Source organism: Mytilus edulis, chromosome 3 (genome assembly GCF_963676685.1).
Source record: "Mytilus edulis chromosome 3, xbMytEdul2.2, whole genome shotgun sequence".
NCBI lineage: Eukaryota > Metazoa > Mollusca > Bivalvia > Mytilida > Mytilidae > Mytilus > Mytilus edulis.
The window spans coordinates 41,246,399-41,270,425 of record NC_092346.1 but is presented as its reverse complement, the minus strand read 5'-3'; the positions used below and the strand labels follow the sequence as shown (position 1 = coordinate 41,270,425).

General features: G+C 32.6%; 1 protein-coding gene across 1 annotated transcript in view; it reads left to right on the top strand.

Annotated features, from left to right (window-relative positions):
• LOC139516493 (uncharacterized) overlaps positions 1-24,027 on the top strand; it is a 93,481-nt gene that overhangs the window by 5,922 nt on the left and 63,532 nt on the right. The window contains exons 2-5 of the mRNA XM_071306634.1: positions 4,252-4,299; positions 4,904-5,019; positions 6,484-6,665; positions 7,060-7,087. Of these exons, the coding sequence (XP_071162735.1) occupies positions 4,252-4,299; positions 4,904-5,019; positions 6,484-6,665; positions 7,060-7,087 (374 nt within the window). The remainder of the gene's footprint in view (positions 1-4,251; positions 4,300-4,903; positions 5,020-6,483; positions 6,666-7,059; positions 7,088-24,027) is intronic.

The following is a 24,027-nucleotide window of genomic DNA, read 5'->3' as shown; positions in this document are numbered from 1 at the left end:
TCATAACAAGTGGGTTGTGGTAGAAAAACTACAAAATGGCAACTTCAAAGTATTATAAATTTTAAGTGATTCATATGTACTCGAGTTCCATTATTAGATTCCATCTAAATGCAATCTAATTAAAAACCGATCTCTCATCGCTCTCGTTTTCTGATATGTCGCGTGGGAGATCTAACGAAACCCTCTTTGAGGTCACATGTGAGTGACATCGTAGGTGTGTCTTTTTCGGCCAATGAAATTGAGTCTTCCACGATCTTGTAAGTTTATCGTAAGGTAAAGGGATGTAACTCATTTTATTTACGACGAAATTGTCAGTCAAAATAATTCAAACTTTTTTGATTGGCTTATAAACAGGTCGTCAACTCATGACATATCAGAAAACGGGAGCGATGAGAGATCGGTTTTTAACTAGATTGATCTAAATGGTTCATAACACAGTCTCAAAATGGTACTAAAGGAAATGCACATTCGTTTAATGCAACGACTGTATTTCTTTTCCTTTGAATTATTCTTGCTCTCTTTATAAGATGCTACAATAATAGTAGTATATTTATATTTCGCCCCTCAATTCTTATTTTCCTGTCTTGTGGAAAATAAAGCGCTTGTGAAGAAATGTTTAAAAAACATATGACGGAAAACAAGCCCCTGAAAAAATACTTAAGCAACGCACTGTATATGAAATACCGGTAGCTAGAGTTCAGATAAGAAATTAATCTTCAAAACATGCTGATCAAAAATAAAATTTGATCAAGATCGACGAACTATTAAAACTATTAAATATTAATTCAACAGGAAGGTTCTGGAAGGTATTATCGATAGAGTGGAGGTTTAGACAGTCACTTATAGATGCCACTGTTGGTTGAGTTTTAATTCCCCGAGGATAACACCAGCCCAGTATAGTCACCACTTCTGTGCCAAGCACTTCTGTGCTGACATGAATTATCATTGATATGGTTATAGTTATGAATTAACTGTTTACAAAACTTTAGAATTTTAGAAATATTAAGGCTTTTCTATACCTCAGGAATATATTACCTTAGCTGTATTTGGTACTACTTTTAGGAACTTTGGTCCTCAATGCTCTTCAAATTCATACTTTTTTTTTTTTTTTTTTAACTTTTTTTAGATTCGAGCGTCACTGATGAGTATTTTGTAGACGACACACGCGTCTGGCGTAAATACAAAATTTAATCCTGGTATATATGATGAGTTTATTTCCGCAAAGTGTCCTTAGAATTGTCAACGAATTGTACGATATTGATATCAGGCTGTTAGCTATAGAGAGTTATGTTATTAGATTCGTATTCCCATTGGAATAATATACCATTATATTTATCAGATATATATTATTGATTGTAAGATTAAAACTCTTTTGAAAAGAATGTTAACTACGTCATATACTTAATCTAGCTAACCCATACCTACAGCGTGAATTCAATGCATCGTTGGTGATATATTGTTAAGCCTTGTGTGATAGTTTGAAAGACTACGACAAGCTTGAAAAAGAGAGAGAAGATACTTTAGTGAAAATAATATATTTAGAAGCTGCTTACTTTACTTCATCCATTGCCAAACCCAGATGCATAATTTATTGTCGTTGATACAGTGTGATACAATAAAATGCATGACTAGAGTAATTCTTCGAAACCCCAACCGTGTAACAAGACTATTATTTATTTATGGGCCTGCAATTTAGTGGTTGTCGTTTGTTTATGTCTTACATATTTGTTTTTTTTGTTCATTTTTTTTTTATATAAATAAGCGCAAACAAAGGAAAACAAGAATCTCTGTCCATAGGACACCATGCGCCGCTCGCAGTATATTTCTGTGTTCGATGAACCTAACAATTTGGGTCAAATACCTAATTTTTAATATAATCTTAATAGGTCATATCATAATGAACTCGTATACTAAGTATTTAATTGTCTGTTGAAGTGACCACAACCAGTGGCGGATCCAGAACTTTTCCTAAGGTGGGGGGGCCCAGTCATGCTTCAATGATTCCCTATATAATCAACCAAATTTTTCCCACGAAAGGAGGGCCCCGGCCCCAGGCCCCCTGGATCCGCCTATGACAACTGCACGGTAAACTACTTTAACCAAATACTATAACCTATATGAGAACAGAGATATTGTTTTCCTTAAATTACCGGAGAATAAAGGTTTTTTTCCCCTGGAGAGTATCCCAATTTGAAAAAAATGGCTTAAAATTATGCCCAAAAAAAAGGCTACGTTTTTTCCCAAACAGAGCAGCCACAGTAGTAATTGTGCATGAATGCCAACCGAAAAACACTCATTTATACATGTTACATGCCTAAAATGATTACAGGTGCAGATTTGACGGTCTATATGTCCATATATCATCATTGACAATAAGGGAAAAATTTCCCGATTTGATAAAAAATGAACATAAAAAAAAAAAAACCAAGACTGAGTAATAATTTAACTGTGAACTATAACTAAACAAGTTCACATTATTATGAATTAGTGTAATACGTTTGTAGTTATAATAAAATAAAAAACCCGACCTTTACCAAATTAATTCTTTACTTCATACAACGACGGACGTTCAGAAGATCGGATGGACGGACGCACGCACATACAAGAAAGCATATTGCACCTTAATATCATAGGAGTTGAATTTGATTCATCGACAATGTAAACGTGTTCTAATACATGTTTGTGAAGGAACTATTCCCCTTTCGATTAAAAAATATCATAAGCGAAAGTAATAATTTGATTGAATGTCGGTTGATTACTGTAGATTCATACAAACCACGAACAAGAAAAACAAATGAGAAACTAAGATTGAAACATAAGATTTACTGTACACAATTTATTGCACCTGATGCGCATTTCAACCATTAATTTCCTTAGTCCCGCTCGAGGTCAAAATATCAAATAACCCAAAACCTTGTATCAACGCTGAAGGACCAATGAAACCAAACAGGGCAAAAAATACTAACAGACAACCGGACAAAGGAGCAGAACTATTAAAGAAAAGATACATCTACATTTCAAATGATTTCCAAAATGTCAAAACACTTAATTACCGTAAATTAATACCCATAATTTTGTGCATATAAAGAAGTACTGGCTATTTTGGATAGGTTTTGCAAGATAAGCCTCCATTTGTATGGATCTATTGTAAACGTATGATTCTATGTTACATGGAATCATACGTTTACAATAGACCCTCTTAAGGTGGCTCGGGACTATTCGACTGCGCATAATTTCACGCATGAATTACAAAAATATTTGTCGTAAATTCCATATATTTTTTTTTAAATATTTTGATTGATTAGAAATGTTAAATCATTGTAGTTATGTGACTAAAATAATTTTATTGGCTTATCGGTGACCTATGTTTTTTATTTGCTCATTCTTTGAAGCTATATTTCAGCTTTTTATATTACAGTTTTGGACCAAGTTTCATAGAACGTTTTTTTGATATTCCGATAAAAATATGTCAACACCTCGATTTCCCCCATCATTTCATTGAAAAATGGTCCCTTTTACATACCTGTTTAAAAGTAAAATTTTGAGCTTAAATGGTCCGTGACCCCCTATTTTCTTTTTACCAATTTGATTCACTTTCTGTAAAAAATAAAATAAGAAAAAATATGGCACTTCTGATAGAAACTTCGAATAGGCCCGAGCTACCTTAAATATAACCTCAATTGAAAATAATTTCAAGGAAATGAGGGGGGAGGGGAGGGGAGAAGGAGGGGGGGGGCTTGATTTCATTTAAGAATCTAAACTATGTGCTGGTACGATATCACATTTCGAAATTGTAATAAATAAAATTTAAAGAAAAAAATCATATAAGCACGAAACTAGTTTTTATGATATTTTAAAATTTAGCTACCAATCATGCTAAAAATCATATGGAAAGTTGTTAAAGGATCTGACAGGGTACACTTGTCGATAATTTTTCATAACGTGGTACAAATAAAAAGTAGCACAACGCAATCCAAAGGTTTACTTGTATGAATCAATTGTTTTCACCCATTTTCAGTTATTTTTTATTGAACGCCCATTAGTTTCCAGCCATTATAGAGATTTGCGTAAACGAACATAACAAATGTCTAGCACGGATGACCTCTTGTTGTCAAAGCTGTTGTCGGAAAAGTTTAGAAGGTACATTTTAATGAAAAAGTAAGGTACTTAAACAATGACGTCAAATGACGATGTTAAGAAAACGATTCCTTGTCTAAATACATGTACATTGAACTTTGCATATTTTTGTAGGGCCAACTGCACCTGTAGTAAAGACAGGCTATCTGAAGATTTATGAAAGTACGTATGAAAAATAGTCAACATAAATGACAAAAGTTTGACAAAAATAAGGATAATAGTATTATAAAAGAAAAAAGGAATTTTTGAAATATTAATTTCATAGCATAGCTGTAGAGTAATGGATATAACAGCAAAAAGTGCAATGAAGTCACCCTTTTTGATGCGATAATCTTATTAGAACTCGGTATGATTATTTCAACGAAAACAATCTATGTTAGTTGCTACTTTTCATTTATATGTGGGTTTAAGATATCTTATTTATGACGCATTACTTAGTAAATTGGAAAAAACCTATAACAGTACATATTTTTAGAATATCGCCTTCTAACATTGTCATTAAATATAAAGAAACTAAACATTCATAAATATTGAAGCTTCTTACAACTATAGATAAGATAATTTCTGGACGAAGTCAGGAATATGACAGTTGTTTTCCATATGTTGATGTGTTTTAGCTTTTAATTTTGCTATTTGATCAGGGACTTTCCGTTTTGAATTTTTATTGGATTTCGGTATTTTTTTTCTTTTCACATATACATTTGTCTGTAGTTTATTCCTAACATGAAAGATTGTTATTATTGATATCAATATACATTGTTCACAGAGGGATTCTTAAGCAAAGGCTGGAAATCTCGATATTTTGTACTGTATCAAGACAGCAGTCTAATATGGTTCTCCGACCACAGCAGCTACCAACACAGTGGTGGTGTCAAACTGAAGGTGATTTTTTTATATATATATTAAAGTTTAATATCGTCATTTGATTGTGAAACAAATGATTAAAGTTATCCGTCTAATATTATTTTCGCCAGACGCGCGTTTTATCTACAAGAGACTCATCCTGGCACGACCCTCGAATAATAATAATAAAAAAAAACGTTACAGGGTAAATGAAAGAATGAAGGTGAGAGGAAACATAATTCCGAACGTTTTTGCCAGATGCAGATAAGCTAATTCATTCCTGAGGTAGAGCATACTTAAGATTTTATGAATGAAGTTACATTTGGAAAGCATACCTTTAAGGTGCACAATACAAAGATTTTTCTGCTTCCAATCTCCAACCTTTAAAATGCTGTAATTTTGTCTTAAGACTGGATATAAATTAATAAAGGAGGTATACATAGATAGATAAAAGATTAACCTTTTAAATGAATGCAATATTTTTGTTATGCAATCATAATGTAATCAATTATTATGCAATTAATGACACAATCTTGGTCAGTTCACTTGAATGAATAAAGTTCTATCGTCTATATAACTATACAGGAAATTTTAACGAAATCTTAATCAACACAGCAGGAGCTACAAAATGGTGTCTTAAATTATCGCTATCATATTCCATTCTCTCATAAATCTTTAATTAGTGTAGGCATCCTTACCACATACAAGTAGATAGTATTTGATTCCGTGTAAAATTTTATCTATACATTGTATCAAAAATCTGAGACACTCTTTTGTAGATAATGGCTCTAGGTACAACATATAATAAAATAAACTCTCCCGGGATATCCACGAAGGAACTAATTCCAATTAAAAGTGGAAATTTCTTGTAAAATTTTGTGGTCACAGTTAACATTATAATTGATTACATAATTGGTGTATAATACTAACATTGCATTAATTTGAAAATAAACTCATCATAGATAACAGGATTAAAATTTATATTTACGCCAGACGCGCGTTTCGTCTACAAGAGACTTATCAATGACGCTCGAATCAAAAGATGTTTAAAAGGCAAAATAAAGTACGAAGTTGAACATGTTGAAGAGCTTTGAGGACCATAAAATCCTAAAAGTAGTGCCAAATACAGCTAAGGTAATCTATTCCTGAGGTAGAAATGCCTTAATTAGAGTAATCTGTTATCTATCCATAAATACCATGCATTATTCATCTTTTTTACGTTTACATAAGGCATTCGACAATCAAAACAATATCTTAGTTTTACTGTCGAAAACACATCTTAAAAGAAAGGCGTTTAAATCCTTGCTTTTAATTTATATTCAAACATGCATAGAAATATATATAATTAACCATTGCTCACTAACTGTTTATAAAATCTTCCTGTCAATATTTAGCTTGCCAAAATTATACCTTCCTGTTTCTTTTCTGTTTCAATGGTATGGATACACGATTTACATCCCTCTTTGATTACTTTTAAACTAACATGGCAGTTGTTGATTACAGATGGTAGCAAATTATATGGCAGTCGGACCAATGTGCCTTCATATAACAGGGAGACCAGATCTTCCCAAAGGCAGATTGGCAACACATATGATGGGTATACCTAATATTTTCAAGAAAGGAACAAAGAAACAAAATATTGTGATGAACTGGATATTGTTTGATGGCGGAGACGAAGAAATGAAGTGAGTTTAATTTCAGATCAATATGTATGTCCTGAAAACCCGAGGACGGTCAGTTATTTCAGAAATATGTGCGCATCAAAACCGTATCAAATATGCTCTGAATTGTTTATTATTACCCAAAATATGCTCCTTTTTTGCCTTGAATAAACTCTTTGAAAAACATCTGTAAAAAGTAATGGAAAGGAAATTGCTTTTTGTTTGTTCATCATTTGATCATTTCAAGATATCTCACAAAATGTTTACACTAATATTTATATACAAATATGAATATAATTTTAAAAATTCACTCTTAACCACCTAATCACATTTGCTGTATAAAGACTTGTGTTTTAAGAGTGTGTAGATGTGATATTATTATTTTATATATTTTATTTCATATATTACATATTTACAGGGCTTGGCTAGATGCTATACAACCAACAGTAAGTACAAAGCAATAATATTAACAGTACATACTATTTTCTTACCAGATGTGTAGTTCGGTAATATGTGTATCTACAATGTTGATCAGAGCCGTAATAAATATTTGAAAAATCAAAAATCTAAAATAAGAGCTGTTAAAACAAAAAAAACAACAACAAAAACCAAACCAAACCTGGACAAGGAATCAAAGGTTTTTATGAGACGGATACATTCCTTTATTTTATATGATTTCGAAAATTTCAATGAAACAATGTGTGTACTAGTATTTTCATGTCAGTACTTAGTGCTAACCATTGAACTGATGTTACCCTTGTCGACTTGCACCCCAAAGGCAATTGTAATACGAAAATTAACGGTACCAATATATTGCTCATTTCTACAATAACTATCTCTTGATCAGTTATGCTTGAGGTAAAATTTAATGAAAATTTCATACTTATAAATATAGCTTTAGTTTAAATACTTGAATCATCTTTGTTATGTTTCTGTAAAACAAGTGATTGCTCAATTGTATATTTTATATTCATTGAGACACATTTTAGAAAATACAATTTTGTTTTCCTTTCTGTCTGATAAATATGAAAAATAGTAAATTTAAATTTTTCAATGGAAGTTGTTTTATCAACTGAATTTTTCGCCGGATTTTTATTTATTAAATTGTATATTTTATTTTAGCTACCTCCACCACCCCCAAGACCAGAAAGACCGCCTCATTCTCACCATGCAAAGCAGAATGGCCAACCACAACAAAATGGTCAACCACCACCATATGGATTCAATCCTAATGTTGTGCATCGTAAGTGTGAAGAAGAAACAAATCTTAAGGCCACAAAAGAGTAATTTTTCAATGTCACTATATTTTGTAAAATTTTGCATAGAGCTTATTCATGTTGAACTTTAACATATTTAAGTGAATATAAAAATATAATGATGAACTGTTTAACTTGAACAAAAAGGGAAAAAGATAACAATTAAAAGAAAAACAATCAACTTGATGATCAAGCTAAATCGACAAAAAGAATAACCAAACGGCGTGGCGAGTAAGTTCAGGTGCTACAGCAAATCCTGATCAACTATTGACACTTGTTTGTCAGTCATTGAAAGTAATAAATCGATAATACATCATATTCGCTAGTGTCCCAAACTAAGAAGGGAGTGTGGATATGACAAAAACGTAATACATATCCATGCCCATCATAGTAAATAAAATAATGATGTTAGTCAAGATAAAGGAATAATTAATTGTATTCATTCGGTAGGATATATGCGTTTAAACATAGTCAACAAACTCTGAATTATTTATTTTCATCTAAATACATCTGATATAGCGGAACGTGAAGGATAATGCTAGATGTGTTATTCCCCATTAGAAGTTTCTGTATAAATAAAGCACTCTATAAATAAACGAACAAGTCGGAAAGAGTAGCAGAGTTGGTTCCCATTGGAATACCGATTGTTGTTGAGAAAACCGTCCTCAAACAAATATGTTGTCGATCAAGAAATCATATATCTTGATATTGTTTCAGAATTTGTTTTATTTAAAGATGTTTAAACATGACCACAGATGTAACAATTAATCAATGAACTCATCATAGATACCAGGATTAAATTTTGTATTCAATGCAGTGTTCTTCAAACCTCGTTTTGAGTGTTTTTCTTCTCGAATATAGTTAAAACAAACAAAATGTGAAGTCGGTGATCCTATGATTATTCTCATTAGTGAAACGAAACTTTATCTAACAGCAATGTTTCATATTTTTTTGAAAATCAATGAATTGTTGATGAGAAATTAAAAATTGGTTTTCGTTGATTTCATTTGTTTTCTAATACGTCTCACATCTACCTATATCAAGACTAATCATTTAATTATATATCACAAAAAAATATTCGAGTTCTAGTTTTGATAAGAGTAAAAGTGTACATTTTAATTTTATATGGAAATAAGAATCCATCTCCCTAAGGAAAAGTGGCGTTTGATAGATGAAGCTGTTATATCATGAGCATATTTTGGTCTAATATCTTATGAGGTATCAAGTCCTATTTTATTTGTATTTTAATCAAAACTTTTGTCAAAAGCCAAATACATTAAAATTCAGAACCGAACATACTGGCTCATGCATAATTTATAAACTTTGAAATATGTACTAATTTGCATAAACTGCAATTTGATCCATTGTTTCCTTTTGCAGCTGCTAACAATGCTGGTAAGTCTGCTATTTTTAATAAGTTAATTTTTATATTCAAACAGTCAGATCATATATAAGACGCTGGGATGGACCTACTGCAAAACGAATGTTACTTACACTTTATAAATATTTTGAAATGTAAGCAAACTGGAGACTCCAATGACACTGTATTGCTCACCTGGTATTTTGCATAATTATCTGACAATGATATAATGCAACAAGAATAATGGCAACTGTGTTGTGAAAATGTTATCAGGCAGATATTTATTTATGGACAATCCGTAACAATACTAAAATATTTGAAAAAAGGTCGTAATTGTCATTTAGGTACTTCAGCTGCTGGAAGAACGTTTTGACAATATCATTCGTATTATCTGCTGATTTATAGATCTATTATGCTCACAATGTTTGCTGCTTAAAGATTAAGTAATATCTGTCATAGCTTACAAAATACCCGGTATTATGTTAAAACATTTGTCGAAAATCACTAAATAAGAACAGTTTTTTACATTCTTTCTCTATCTTCTATAGTTTTCATAAAAATATACATGCATTAGATAAAAATCATCATTAATATACATATCCATTTATACAATGCTTTAATTGTAAATTGAATCCTGTCATAAGAGGAATAAAGTATAGATTATTTTAAGATATTTATTGCTATGATACTGACCTCATTTTTTAGCTTACCCACCAACAAATAATGGCTATCCACCTAACCAGCAACCTAACCAGCAAATACGACAGAACGGTAAGTAAAACAAACAAAAGCTATAATGCAGAAAAACAAACAAACAAAAGCTATAATGCAGAAAAACAAACAAACAAAAGCTATAATGCAGAAAAACAAATTTAAATATATAAAATATTGGTTGATTGGGTATGTTTCAACTATTGAATGATTGAAGTCCAGTAATTTTAGCAATACATTGGGGATACAGTCGGAGATCTGGGATTCTTGTCTAACTTCAGCTTTTCGTTAAGTGAACCTGGTTTTCAGAAATATAATTAAAACAAAATACTTGAAAAGTGTTTTATTCTGCATTTAGATTGCAATTATATGATTAATAAAAAACAAAATATACCGAACTCCGAGGATAATTCAAAACAGAAAGTATGCTGATGGCAAAATCAAATCTCAACCACATCCAATTAAAAGATAACAACTGTCATATTCCTGACTTATTACAGACATTTTCTGATGTCGAAAATGGTTGATCAAACATGATTTGATAGCTAGCTAAACCTTTCACTTGGATGACAGTCACCCTTCCAAAAGTGTATGTACGTCATCATGATTAGGATGACCGTTATAGAGAATAAATGTGTCACATATGACCATGGAAATCCTTCTGATATAACCAGAATCTTGATCTCTTTTCCTGAACATATAAATGAGAAGAAGATCTCCCCGGCTTTTGCGTAGGTTCTTGTCGTTCCATCTTTAATTTTCTGTGCCGCTCTTTATTGACTGTTTATCTCTTCGGCATTTTTCTTATTGTTCAAAGACAATGATTGGATTTTAATGGTCCCTTTGATATCTTTTCACCTCATTTATATATAGAGTGATATTTTTTGGTTCATTTGCTGGACATGAAGTAACTATATTACCTCCGGAAGGGTAAGCAGATCCTGCTCCACATGTGGCACCCGTCGTGTTGCTTATGTGATTACAAATCCGGTAAATAGTCTAATTCGGTAGGTCACATTCATGAAAGGGAAGGGGATTGTACTTACGACGTAAGGAACATATCCGATATCATTTGTGAAACGGTTATTCCATAACAGTCAACCAACTCGTGATGGCGTCCGTAAAATTTACGAAGGGATGATTTCAACTTCACCATTTGGAACTCTTGGTTTAATAGCTTCCTTGTGAGCAGTAACCCTCTATCAAGAAAATCATGATAGGAAATGCAAGCACGGGAATATCGTATCAATTGGGAGATATATACCCCGTATGCAGGTGCTGCTGGAATGTTGCTACTTAGAAATGGAAAGTTCACAATTGGAAAGCTGAAATCATCTCTTTTGTCGTAAAGTTTTGTTTTCAACCGACCCTCATTGTCAATATCTAGATGTAAGTCAAGATATGAAGCCGACTTAACTGTATCTGTAGTATCCTTTATCTCCAATTCGATGGGATAGATGCGTTCCACATAGTCACCAAATTTTGAATTGTTTAGTGAAAGAACGTCATCTATATAGCGGAAAGTAGAGTTAAAGGATATTGCTAACTTCTTATCTCTCTTCCTAAGAAGTTCCTGCATGAAGTCAGCCTCATAATAATAAAGAAGCAAGTCGGCAAGTAGAGGGGCACAGTTTATTCCCATTGGGATGCCGACAGTCTCCGAACGTTACAAATATGTTGTCAATCAAAAAATGTGATACACACTAAAGAACCCGTATAGCTTGTTATTTAAAAGAGTGATACACATTTTTTTTAGTTTTTTTTCGAATAAACAGAAAAAATATTAAATCGTTCCTTACAATTATTTCAAAAATCCACTTGAAGGAGTAAATCATAAAAAACGTTGATGATCACAATGACAGATGACTAAATTATGTCTATGAGCTGATAGACAAAACACTTTCAGCCAATCAGAAGACTTTTTACATCTCTAAAGAATACTAAATTCATTTATTTATTGATGTATAACGGCCAAAGAGCTGATGGAATATTTTTCTAGCCAATCAGAAGACTTGTGACATCAATAATTAATTTATATAAGACTAATGCATTCAATTATTACTTGATATTTTACCAAATAAGGTCAAGGAGGTGGTCACACAACTGTTGTAGTACAGAATGGTGGAGGAGGAGGAGGGGGACATCGTGACAATAATGACTTTGCAACTGGTAAGTTTAGGAGAAGCAGGAACTGGTTTTGGTGAATAATCGATTGTAGAGCTTTCACAATATTCATTAAGAATCATCGATATTTGACATGATTGTTTCTATATACATCTGTACCTAGGATTTTTTTTCTGTCAATGGTTATGATATGGACCTCTCTTTTAAGTTTACAAAATCCATACCATCAAAAATAAATAATGATGTTTCTGCTTTTTGGACTAAATTATAATGATTTTACCTGGAATGTCATTGCCATGGGCCTTTAACGCTATAGATGTATGAAAAAATCATTATATGTTATAAGCAAAAAGGGCCTTGCAAATACAAAAGCTGTTTCTACAAAAAGGATGTGTTACACGAAAGAGTTAGAATAAGTTAAATTTATAATAAAAAACTATTAGATTGATGGTATATTATGTATTATTTCAAGCTAATTGTGAATTTGTATTTATACTTTATAAGTAGCTTAAAATGTATCTTGCAGATGAAAATGTAACAAGCAATGGTAGAAATAAAGAAATATCTTTGTGGTTTATAGAACACTGTTTTTTATACTCTTTAATTTTTTTTCAAACCAAACATTATCGACTATATATGACTGGTCGACAATGTTTTGTATGCAGATTGGTTTTGTGACATATGTGTCTATCTGTCTGTCTGTCTGAAATTATGTCATATGGCCTCATTATAATAGTAGTTAGTCGGTTAGATGTGTTAAAGACGGAGTATGTTTATTCCTTAGCAAATAACATGCTATGTCAGCCATATCTAGTATCTTTTTCGGATTACATTTTTTATACTTTGAAATAAACGTTTTGATAACAATATACACATTCATTGTGATTATAATTGTGACAAAAGTTCCGATTTAAACATGGAAGATATTGCTAGGTTTCCTTATAAAAAATAAATCGTGAAATATTATAGGAACATAGTTATTCATTTACACACACTTCTATTTTAATCGTCGTATGTGTCAATAATATGTTGTAAAACAAAGGCATCATTGAAACACGTTTGATAAAACTAGTTTTAATTTCACATTGTATTTCAGGAATGCTTTTAGGAGGTGCACTAGGCTATGGTCTCGGTGGATACGGTCCAGGCTATGGATGGGGATATGGTTGGGGCTGGGGACCGCACCCGTATGGTGGATACTGGGGAAGTTATGGTAGTTTTGGAAGTCATGGAGGTGACATGAACATAGAGAATAATTACTATGACTGTGATCACGACAATGAAGATTACGGATATGATGACAACGATGTCGGGGATTTTGAAGCCGGAGATAATGGGGATGGTGGAGACTTTGGTGATGGTGGGGGTTTTGGAGGTGATGATGGGGGCTACGGAGGTGATGGTGGGGATTACGGAGGTGATGGGGGCTATGGAGGTGATGGGGGCGGTTGCGGGGGTGGGGATGGTGGCGGCGGTGGTGATGGTGGTGGATGTGGAGGTGGATGTGGAGGAGGATGCGGCGGGTGCGGTGGATAATAGATGTCGCCTCTGTTTTGCAAAATATTTGAATTATTTTTTTTGTATACTTTATATAAGATATTATCTTAATTGCAAAACAAAGTACTTTATACGTAAATGCATTAAGATCAAATGTAGTATGACACACATTTATTGATTTTTCGTGTTTTAGTCTTTTGCATGTCTTTCAACCAACAAAAGGCAGCAGGTTTGCCTAATTTAAGAAACTTTGTACCATTTAATAATGAATCAATGACAGAGATAAGTCGTTGTGGTTATCTGCGGCATAAATTTGAAATACACAGGTCATGAATTCACAAAGATGAACTTTTCGTTTTTATGTATTATTTTATTGTGATATAAATGGAAACAGACTTTTTTAACTCAGGTTTTTTTATACGACCGCAAAAATTTATTTTGCGTCGTATAATGGTATCATGTCGTCTGCGTCTGCGTCGTCGTCCAAAGACGCATTTTGTTTCCGGACAATAACTTTTGTTCTAGTGAATGGATCTATATAATTTAAAAAATAGGTTTTTCTGGTCAATGGACAATAAAGACAATTTTAAAGCAGTGTAAGGGATGTAATTCGGATCTATATAATTTAAAAAAATAGGTTTTTTCTGGTCAATGGACAACAAAGACAATTTTAAAGCAGTGTAAGGGATGTAATTCAGAAACATACAATGTTAGGTATGTTCTGATTTACCTCCCTTACACGTGTAAATTATGTATAAAGAAATGTCAGGTTTTGGACTAATTGCCAAAAAAAGGGGGTAGCAGTTTTCAATTTTATCCCCCAAATTTCTCAAATTCCAAGTTTTTTAAAAGTTTGAAGAAGAAATCTTTAAATGCACAATATTGCGCAATAGATTTGTAAGATCTTGACATTTGTTTCGTATCAGAAACTCATATTATGTCAATAATTTGACCACAATCCAAATTCAGAGCTGTATCAAGCTTGAATGTTGTGTCCATACTTGCCCCAACTGTTCAGGGTTCGACCTCTGCTGTCGTATAAAGCTGCGCCCTGTGGGGCACCTGGTTATAAGTCGCTAAAAGCTTAAAATTAAACTTTCTATTTAGTTTGACATAACAATTCTTAAATTTGTTCAAATATCAACTTTAGGATTGTCTCATTACCGCTTTTTGTCTACGAGACCAACATAATTTATACAATTTTAATACGCTCCACTTGAGATTATTTTTCATAAATGGAATATAATTTTACTGCAAATATTTTCATTGGTATTTCAATGTTAATATGCTAGACAGTATCAACTGTTTCTTCTATTTCATTTGGGGAAAATGTCTGTCATTTCAGTTGTGATATACGTAGTCATTACAGTTGTGATATAAGTAATGAAGTCCGTCCATAATTAAGCATTTATATATGATATGAAATACCCCTTTACATTGATGTAGAATAGTATTTATAGTTTTATGACGTTTTTGTGGTACACATTCTGAACAAAGAGAAATATGGTTATTATTTAACTTTTTTTGATCAAGCAAATGCTTATGGTTATTAATGCATAATGGGGGTTTTATTTAATTTTTATTGTCGAGCCTGCAACTTTTGTTGCAGAAAGCTCGACATAGGGATAGTAATCCGGCGGCGGCGGCGGTGTTAGCTAACTTCTTAAAAGCTTTATATTTTAGAAGGTGGAAGACCTGGATGCTTCATACTTTGTATATAGATGCCTCATGTTACGAAGTTTCCGTCAGTCACATGTCCAATGTCCTTGACCTCATTTTCATGGTTCAGTGACCACTTGAAAAAAAAAGTTCAAATTTTTTGTAATGTTGAATTCTCTCTTATTATAAGTAATAGGATAACTATATTTGATATGTGCGTACCTTGCAATGTCCTCATGTCTGTCAGACAGTTTTCACTTGACCTCGACCTCATTTCATGGATCAGTGAACAAGGTTAAGTTTTGGTGGTCAAGTCCATATCTCAGATACTATAAGCAATAGGGCTAGTATATTCAGTGTATGGAAGGACTGTAAGGTGTACATCTCCAACTGGCAGGTGTCATCTGACCTTGACCTCATTTTCATGGTTCAGTGGTTATAGTTAAATTTTTGCGTTTTGGTCTGTTTTTCTCATACTATATGCAATAGGTCTACTATATTTGTTGTATGGAACGATTGTAAGGTGTACATGTCTATCGGGCAGATGTCATGTGACCTTGACCTCATTTTCATGGTTCAGTGGTCAAAGTTAAGTTTTTGAGTTTTGGTCTTTTTATCTAATACTATATGCCATAGGTCAACTGTATTTGGTGTATGGAAATATTTTATGATCTTTATGTTAGTCGCACAGGTTTTATTTGACCGTGACCTCATTTTCACGGTTCATTGCACAGTGTTAAGGTTTTGTGTTTTGGTCTATTTTTCTTAAACTATAAGTAATCCGTCAACTATATATGTTGTATAGAAAATTGTTAGCTGTACATGTCTGCCTGGCATGGTTCATCTGACCTTGACCTCATTTTCAAGGTTCATTGGTCTATGTTTAGTTATTTTGGTTAATGTTAAGTTTATGTGACAATTGTTATAAAGCTTAGCTTTATACTTAAGACTATCAACATAATATCAATGATTAGTATAGAAGGCGAGACATTTCAGCGTGTGCACTCTTGTTGTGTTTATTTCAATTTAAAAAATTTTTTTTTTAATTATTTTAATGTTGCATTTATAACAATTTTTATTCTTTGTGTCTATCGTATGATGGAATAATACTCTATAAATTTCTTGCATACGAACAACTTTTCTTGATTTATCTTTACCAAGAAACAAACATTATCTTTTTACATAGGTTTTCAAACATTTTGCATCAATGATATTTTCTGTGGCATACACAGTCTTACTAGTTGAGTAAAGGTATTGACAAATAAATACAAACATATCTTTATTGCATGCAGAAAACAAACTGATTATGGATGAAAATACATGACAAATATTTTTTGGTTGCTACATGTATTGGTTTTTTTTCCTTTTCGTTTTTAAAAGATGATTGTAAAAAGTCATAATGCTTCAATAATGTTAATACAACATTATTAGTATCAAGGATCCGAAGAATGACCAAATATCAAATGCATTACAACTTCCTGAAACTTTTAAAATGTGTGAACCTGAAAAACAAATCACGTTTCGAAATAATGAAGATCACTGAAGGCTTTAAGTACAATATGGAATGAAATAAGGAGATGCGGTATGATTTATTACAGGACAACTACACTTCAGTCATCGTGTGAGTTTTGTTTCGGAAAGTAACAATTTCATAGAATTTTTACAAGATTTAATAAAATCTATCAAAGTCAGAAAGAAAATGAAAGGAACGTATTTAGCTTAAAACAGCTTACAACTATTGTTTTAATTGTTACTCCTTCTAAAAGTCACATAATGCGGGAATAGGGATGGTAATCCGGCGTCAATAACGGCATTATTCCATTTCCATTCTCAATTTTATTTAAACTATTTGCATCAAGCTGTTTATTTCCGAAGACAGAATATTTGGTTAACTACCGGTTCCTCGTGTTCTTATGTTCCTATGTGTCATATGTTCATTGCCCTTGATCTCATTTCTACTGTTTAATGACTACTTAAAAAAAAATTCACGTAACTTTTAACTTATAGTAATTGGAATACTGGGTCCTTGCAACGACTGGGTTCACATGACTTTTCCATAATTTCAAAGATCACTAAGCATGTTGATTTCTCATGCCAAGTCCATACCTCAGATACTAAAGGCAATAATTAGCTATATTTGATTTATTGAACTCTTGTAGGTACATATGTCCGTCAAACAGGGCTAATCTGATCCTGACCTTATTGTCATGGCTCAGTAGTTGTTGCGGTTAGGTTTGTTTCTTAGATAATTTAACTAACAAGTTAACTATACTTTGTATATAGGATACTTTAATTGTTAATATATATATAAAAAAAAAGAATATGTGGTATGATTGCCAATTAGACAACTCTCCACAAGATTAACATTATTAGTGATCAGTTAAATAAAGGCAACAGTAGTTTGCCGCTATTCAAAAGTCTTGAATCGATTGAGAGGAAACAAAACCGGGGGAAACACATCAGATATGAGAGGAAAACAGATGAACAAAAACGCTGATGTTAAAATGAGGTATATGCGAGTTAAATTATGTTTACATTGTTATTTCGGGGCCTTTTATAGCTTTTAAGAGACCAAAATGACACAGAAATTAACTATAGGTCACCGTACGGCCTTCAACAATAAGCAAAGCCCATACCGCATAGTAAGTTATAAAAGGCCCCGAAATAACAATGTAAACAGAATTTAACTCGCATATACCTCATTTTAACATCAGCGTTTTTGTTCATCTGTTTTCCTCTCATATCTGATGTGTTTCTACCGGTTTTGTTTCCTCTCAATCGATTTAAGACTTTTGAATAGCGGCAAACTACTGTTGCCTTTATTTAACTGATCACTAATAATGTTAAGTGAATAACTCACATATACCCCATTTTAACATCATCGTTTCTGTTCATCTGTTTTCCTCTCATATCCTATGTGTTTCCTCCAATTCTGTTTCCTCTCAATCGATTTAAGACTTTTGAATAGCGGCAAACTACTGTTGCCTTTATTTAACTGATCACTAAAAATGTTAAGTAAATAACTCACAGATACCTCATTTTAACATCAGCGTTTCTGTTCATCTGTTTTCCTCTCATATCATATGTGTGTCCCCATATTCTGTTTCCTCTCAATCGATTTAAGACTTTTGAATAGCGGTAAACTACTGTTGCTTTTATTAAACTGATCACTAATAATGTTAAGTGAATATGATGCTTGAATTAAAACTTTAGCCTAAAGACATTTAGCATATTCTTAATCATGATCAGTAAAGAAGGCGAAATATTTCAACCTTTGGCATTTGAATTAAATGTTCAGATTTACAAACCTTAGGAAATGTACCTGAAAACGTACTCGATAAACACATTATTTATGAACATCTGAAAATTTTATAATTTGAACATTTTTTTTGGTTATTTGATAATAATATTGTTATGTTTTCTATTAATGAATCGTTCTAAAATACGCATGCGTTATTGACAAAAGAAGCTAAGTGGTTAACGTTAATGAGAACAGCAATCCAATGTTTCTCATTAACAAAATAAAAGGGGTAAAAAATATTTATGAGAGAGTTTTTTTAGCTGATGGAAAGAAGAGGACTTAAAATACGATGATTTAAACAAAAATATCTCATTTTTTTGTCGTTTTTATCAATTGACACCTGATATTCGCATTGTTCTTGTTGATGTGTAGGTCGAACCTTTTTATAATTTTGGTGAGTAATGAGTCAGTATTTGGCTGACGAAGCAAACAGAAAATTATCTAGTCTCCTGCTAGATAAATATTTCCATCAACCACCATGCAAATCGGCAATCAGTCGAAATGACAGAAACTAGAATATGACACAATCATTATGGAAAATTCAGACGACTATTCTGGTATCTAAAGATATAAGACCGCATAAACATATCATTAGTGAGTTGAGATCGAAGACCCATCGAAGCTGTCAACCAATTTGTAATGGGGATAGTAAAAAAATTCAAGTGTCGATTTTTCTCACTCCACTGATGAAGCATTTTTTTGGCATGGAGCTTATCCTTGTTAATAATTTTCATATGTTGTAAACATGCATGAGCGTAGCGTATCGAATGAGATATTGTATCTCTGTAGGATGAAAACAGAAGGTGTTTCAATGTTACGAAATGGGAAGTTGACATAGTGAAAGTTGAAATGTATTACTGAAACATAGGTCATATAGTTACATAGTGAATATAAAGAACATAATAAGATGCATTTTTTCTTCTTTCAGAAGACCATGTTTTCATTCTGCTTCGTATCAGTACAATAACAAGCCGAGGGCGCAAAAATAGAACTTATTAGAATACCTTCAGTTTTTTAACAATCAACCCTCTAATAGGTATCAAAGGCACCATGATAATAATTTTATACGCAAGAAGCGCGTTTCGCCTACATAAGACTCATTAGTGACGTTCATATCAAAAAAGTTATAAATCTAAACAAGTACAAAGTTGAAGAGCATTGAGGACCCAAAATTTAAAAATATTGTGTCAAATACGTCTAAGGTTATCTATGCCTGGGAAAATCCTTAGTTTTTCGAAAAATTCAAAGTTTTGTAAACAGAAAATTCATTAAAAAAAAATAACCATATAATTGATATTCATGTCGACACCCAAGTTCTTACTACTGGGCTGGTGATACCCTCGGTGACGAAACGTCCACCAGCAGTGGCATCGACCCAGTGGTGTAAATAGTTATCAGAGGTACCAGGATTATAATTTTATACGCCACACGCGCGTTTCGTCTTCATAAGACTCATCAGTGACGCTCGTATCAAAATAGTTATAAGGCTAAACAAGTACAAAATTGAAGAGCATTGAGGATCCAAAATTCCAAATGTTGTGCCAAATACATCTAAGGTAATCTATGCCTGGGATAAGAAAATCCTTAATTCTACGGAAAATTCAAAGTTTTGTAAACATGAAACTTTTAAAAAAAAATGACCATATAATTGATATTCATGCCAACACCGAAGTACTGACTACTGGGCTGCTGATACCAATGACATTCTTTAAGCTCAACGATTATGTTGTCAATTTAATGTTGATAACATCATCTTCGGGAAATTTTCTCTTACTTAATGTGTACTTGGCCTCATTCACACGTTAATACAATAATAGAGGTTAATCTGAGTGTCACTAATGAGTCTTATGTAGACGAAACACGCGTCCGGCTTATAAATAATAATCATGGTACCTTTCATAACTATTTATACCACTGGTTTAATGCCACTGCCTGTGGCCGTTCCGTCCCCGAGGATATCACCCGCCCAGTAGTCAGCACTTGGGTGTTGACATGAATTTCAATTGCATTGTAATTTTAGAAATTTCCTGTTACAAAACTTTGAATTTTTCGACACACGAAGGATTTTCTTATTCCAGGAATATATTACCTTGACGTAATTGGCACAACCTTTTGGAATTTCGGGTCCTCAATGCTATTCAACTTTGTATTTGTTTGGCTTTATAACTTTTTTGATTTGAGCGTCACTGATGAGTCTTATGAAGACCAAACGCGCATTCTGGCATATTAAATTATAATCATGGTACCTTTCATAACTATTTATACCACTGGTTTGATGCCACTGCCTGTGGCCGTTCCGTCCCCGAGGATATCACCCGCCCAGTAGTCAGCACTTGGGTGTTGACATGAATTTCAATTGCATTGTAATTTTAGAAATTTACTGTTACAAAACTTTGAATTTTTCGACACACTAAGGATTTTCTTATTCCAGGAATATATTACCTTGACGTAATTGGCACAACCTTTTGGAATTTCGGGTCCTCAATGCTATTCAACTTTGTATTTGTTTGGCTTTATAACTTTTTTGATCTGAGCGTCACTGATGAGTCTTATGAAGACCAAACGCGCTTCTGGCGTATTAAATTATAATCCTGGTACCTTTGATAACTATTGATACCCCTCTGTTGTTGTTTCCCACGTCTGAAAGATATTATTTGATATATTTATAATTACACTAAATTTCTACTTCAGGGCCCAAAAAGATACCTGATCATTCCAACTCCTTTCATATCCTACAAGTTAAGTCTAGGGTACCAAAATGTACTGTTAACATTTCTGATCATGTTAATAATTGTTTTATAAGAAGCAATTCAATCAATTTTGATAGTTTTCAGAACTTTTAAAGACAAATCAGTTTGTTATTTGTATGTTTCAACTTCCATTATTAACCAGGTCAACAGAAATGCATGCCCGACGTTGCTAGTTTTTCAAGCGAAATACTGCATGATTACTGAACTCATTTTAACATTGGTTTCCGTGTTTATTTCTAATTCATTTTCGTGCATTTATAAAACTGGACATATAAAATAATCTAAACATGCAATTTTAACGTTAACAAATAACCCTTTTTTTGAAGGGGGTAATTATGGTGAGTTTTAATTTAATACTGTGTAGACGAATAAAGCTATATATTCAATCTCATTGGCACCAAAAGGATCGAATAGAACTTTTAGATATTTCGTCAAATTGTGAATGCATATATATCATTATTATGAGATGTACATATATCTTATCTACGAGACTTAATTCAATTTTCAATTGGTTCAATTCTGTCTACATAAGCTAAGGAACGTCGCTTGTGAACTATTCACTTGCAAGTGAATAATTTGACCACATTGAATCTGTATTCATATGATCTTCATTTAAACTACTCAGGAAGAGATGGGTTACGAATGAATAAGGCGTATTCAGTTATTTAAAGGAAACAAATGTCATCATTGAAAGTTTAACAAAGGTAAACCATTGAATTTACTGTTTTGAACCACAAAAAATCATTCTCATACGATGATTACTTTATATTTTAACCTAAAACATGAATTCAAAAAATTTGTACGAGTTTCCTATCTATTTGTATCTAAACTAATGTTTAAGTCAAATTTAAATGACAATTAGGAGTCCTGGGAGGTCACCTCGATAGTTAGTAATATGGCGTCTACACTAAAATACACACGAAATTCTGATACATATTACCCACCCTGTACTTTATAAATTGTTTATTTTAAACTTTCATAATTTGAATATACGTGTGTAACAAATCAAATATGTTAATTTGAATCAAATGTGTCATCATGAATTTATTTGACAGTTAATGTCCTTTAACATTTACCAAGCATGCAAAAATCAATTCAAAGTTACTAAACCTCACTTACCTGATTAATTGGCCAACCTATATTATACTTACCAGATTGCGTTCATAAATACCATGTTACAACTATTTTCTATCATCCTGTTATCGGTTAAATAAGGATATTATTTTCATACCTATTTGTTTTGAATGTTGAATAGCATGGTTTTGTCGCTTATGGAAATATGTATTTCAAGTTCATTTCACTAGGAATACATGCATTTGTAATGCTTTTGTAGCGATGGGCGGTGGCCTTAGATTATACAGTAAGTATTCATATATATGCAAATTGCAATGATTGAAAATAACTTTTCACAGGGTAAACAAGTCAAAACAAGTTAATAAAATGTGGAAATGAAGGAGAAACAGAAAGTTTGTCGAAAACACCTGTGCCCTACTGACAAATGGCCTCCCTATGGTTATAGACATTGTACTAAATTACACCTATACATCAACATGCAGAGATGTGTCCGAATACTGGATAACTTTGTTGTAAGCATTGTGAAAAAGGGGGCATTATATTAATTTATTTTCCAAAATAGTTTAGTGTTCAATCTCCAAGTGACGAGTATATTAAGTTGCAAAAGACAAGTCTCAAAACTCTGATTTCCTTGCAGGACAACACTTAGCGATTTAACCAATTCTTCTTTATTGAATGATGAACGAACACAGTCATAGGTAAAATTTAATTTGAGTACTCTTGATCAGCGACCGATTAAAAACTTGTCGATAATTACTTTCGGTAATAACGTCCTTTTAAAAGTTGTTATTTTTTATTTAAGACATCTAGATAAGATGAACTATGTCAAGAAAAGCGTTCCGTTGACCAACAAGCTCACAAATGGAACTGAAATTGCATAAGGATCAAGGAAGGATCGATTGGGGTGCTACCTGACGATCTTCCAAATTTTATGTTGGTTTTACTTGTTAGCCTCAATGTCACTTTACTTATCATTTTCTGTAACCAAGGGTAACGATACAATCCCCTCATCTTCACCAATGCCATATTTTGGTCAAAATTTCACATCCACAAGGTAACGATTCCCATTGGACGCAGTCGTTAATATCTGCAACTTAAAGATTTTCAGTTGTAAATGTGTAAAATGTAAATAAACATTGGCCAAGTGCAAATTTACTCCCAAAACATATAAGGATATTAAGTGACACTTCAACTAGTTGAAGTTATTGGAAATGAACCTCGTACAAAAATAGGAACTACAACGTATATTTGCTGTTTCCGACTTCATACGGGCACTGCTTAGGAAGAAACAAAAGATGTCAGCAACATCCTTGAACTTTACTTTCCGCTATATACTAGTAGATGATATTCTCTTTATAAATACTTCAAAATTTGGTGACTATGTTGAACATATCTATCAAATCGAACTACAGATAAACGATACAACAGATACAGTTATGTCTGCCTCATATCTTGACTTACATCTAGAAATTAACATAATTGTCGATTGGATACAAACTTAGACGACAAAATAGATGAGTTCAGCCTTTCAAATTTGAACTTTTCATTTCTTTGTAGCAACATTCCGGCAGCGCCTGCATAATGAGTATATATCTCCAAATTCACACGATACTCACGGGCTTGTATTTCCTATCATAATTTTCTAGATAGAGGG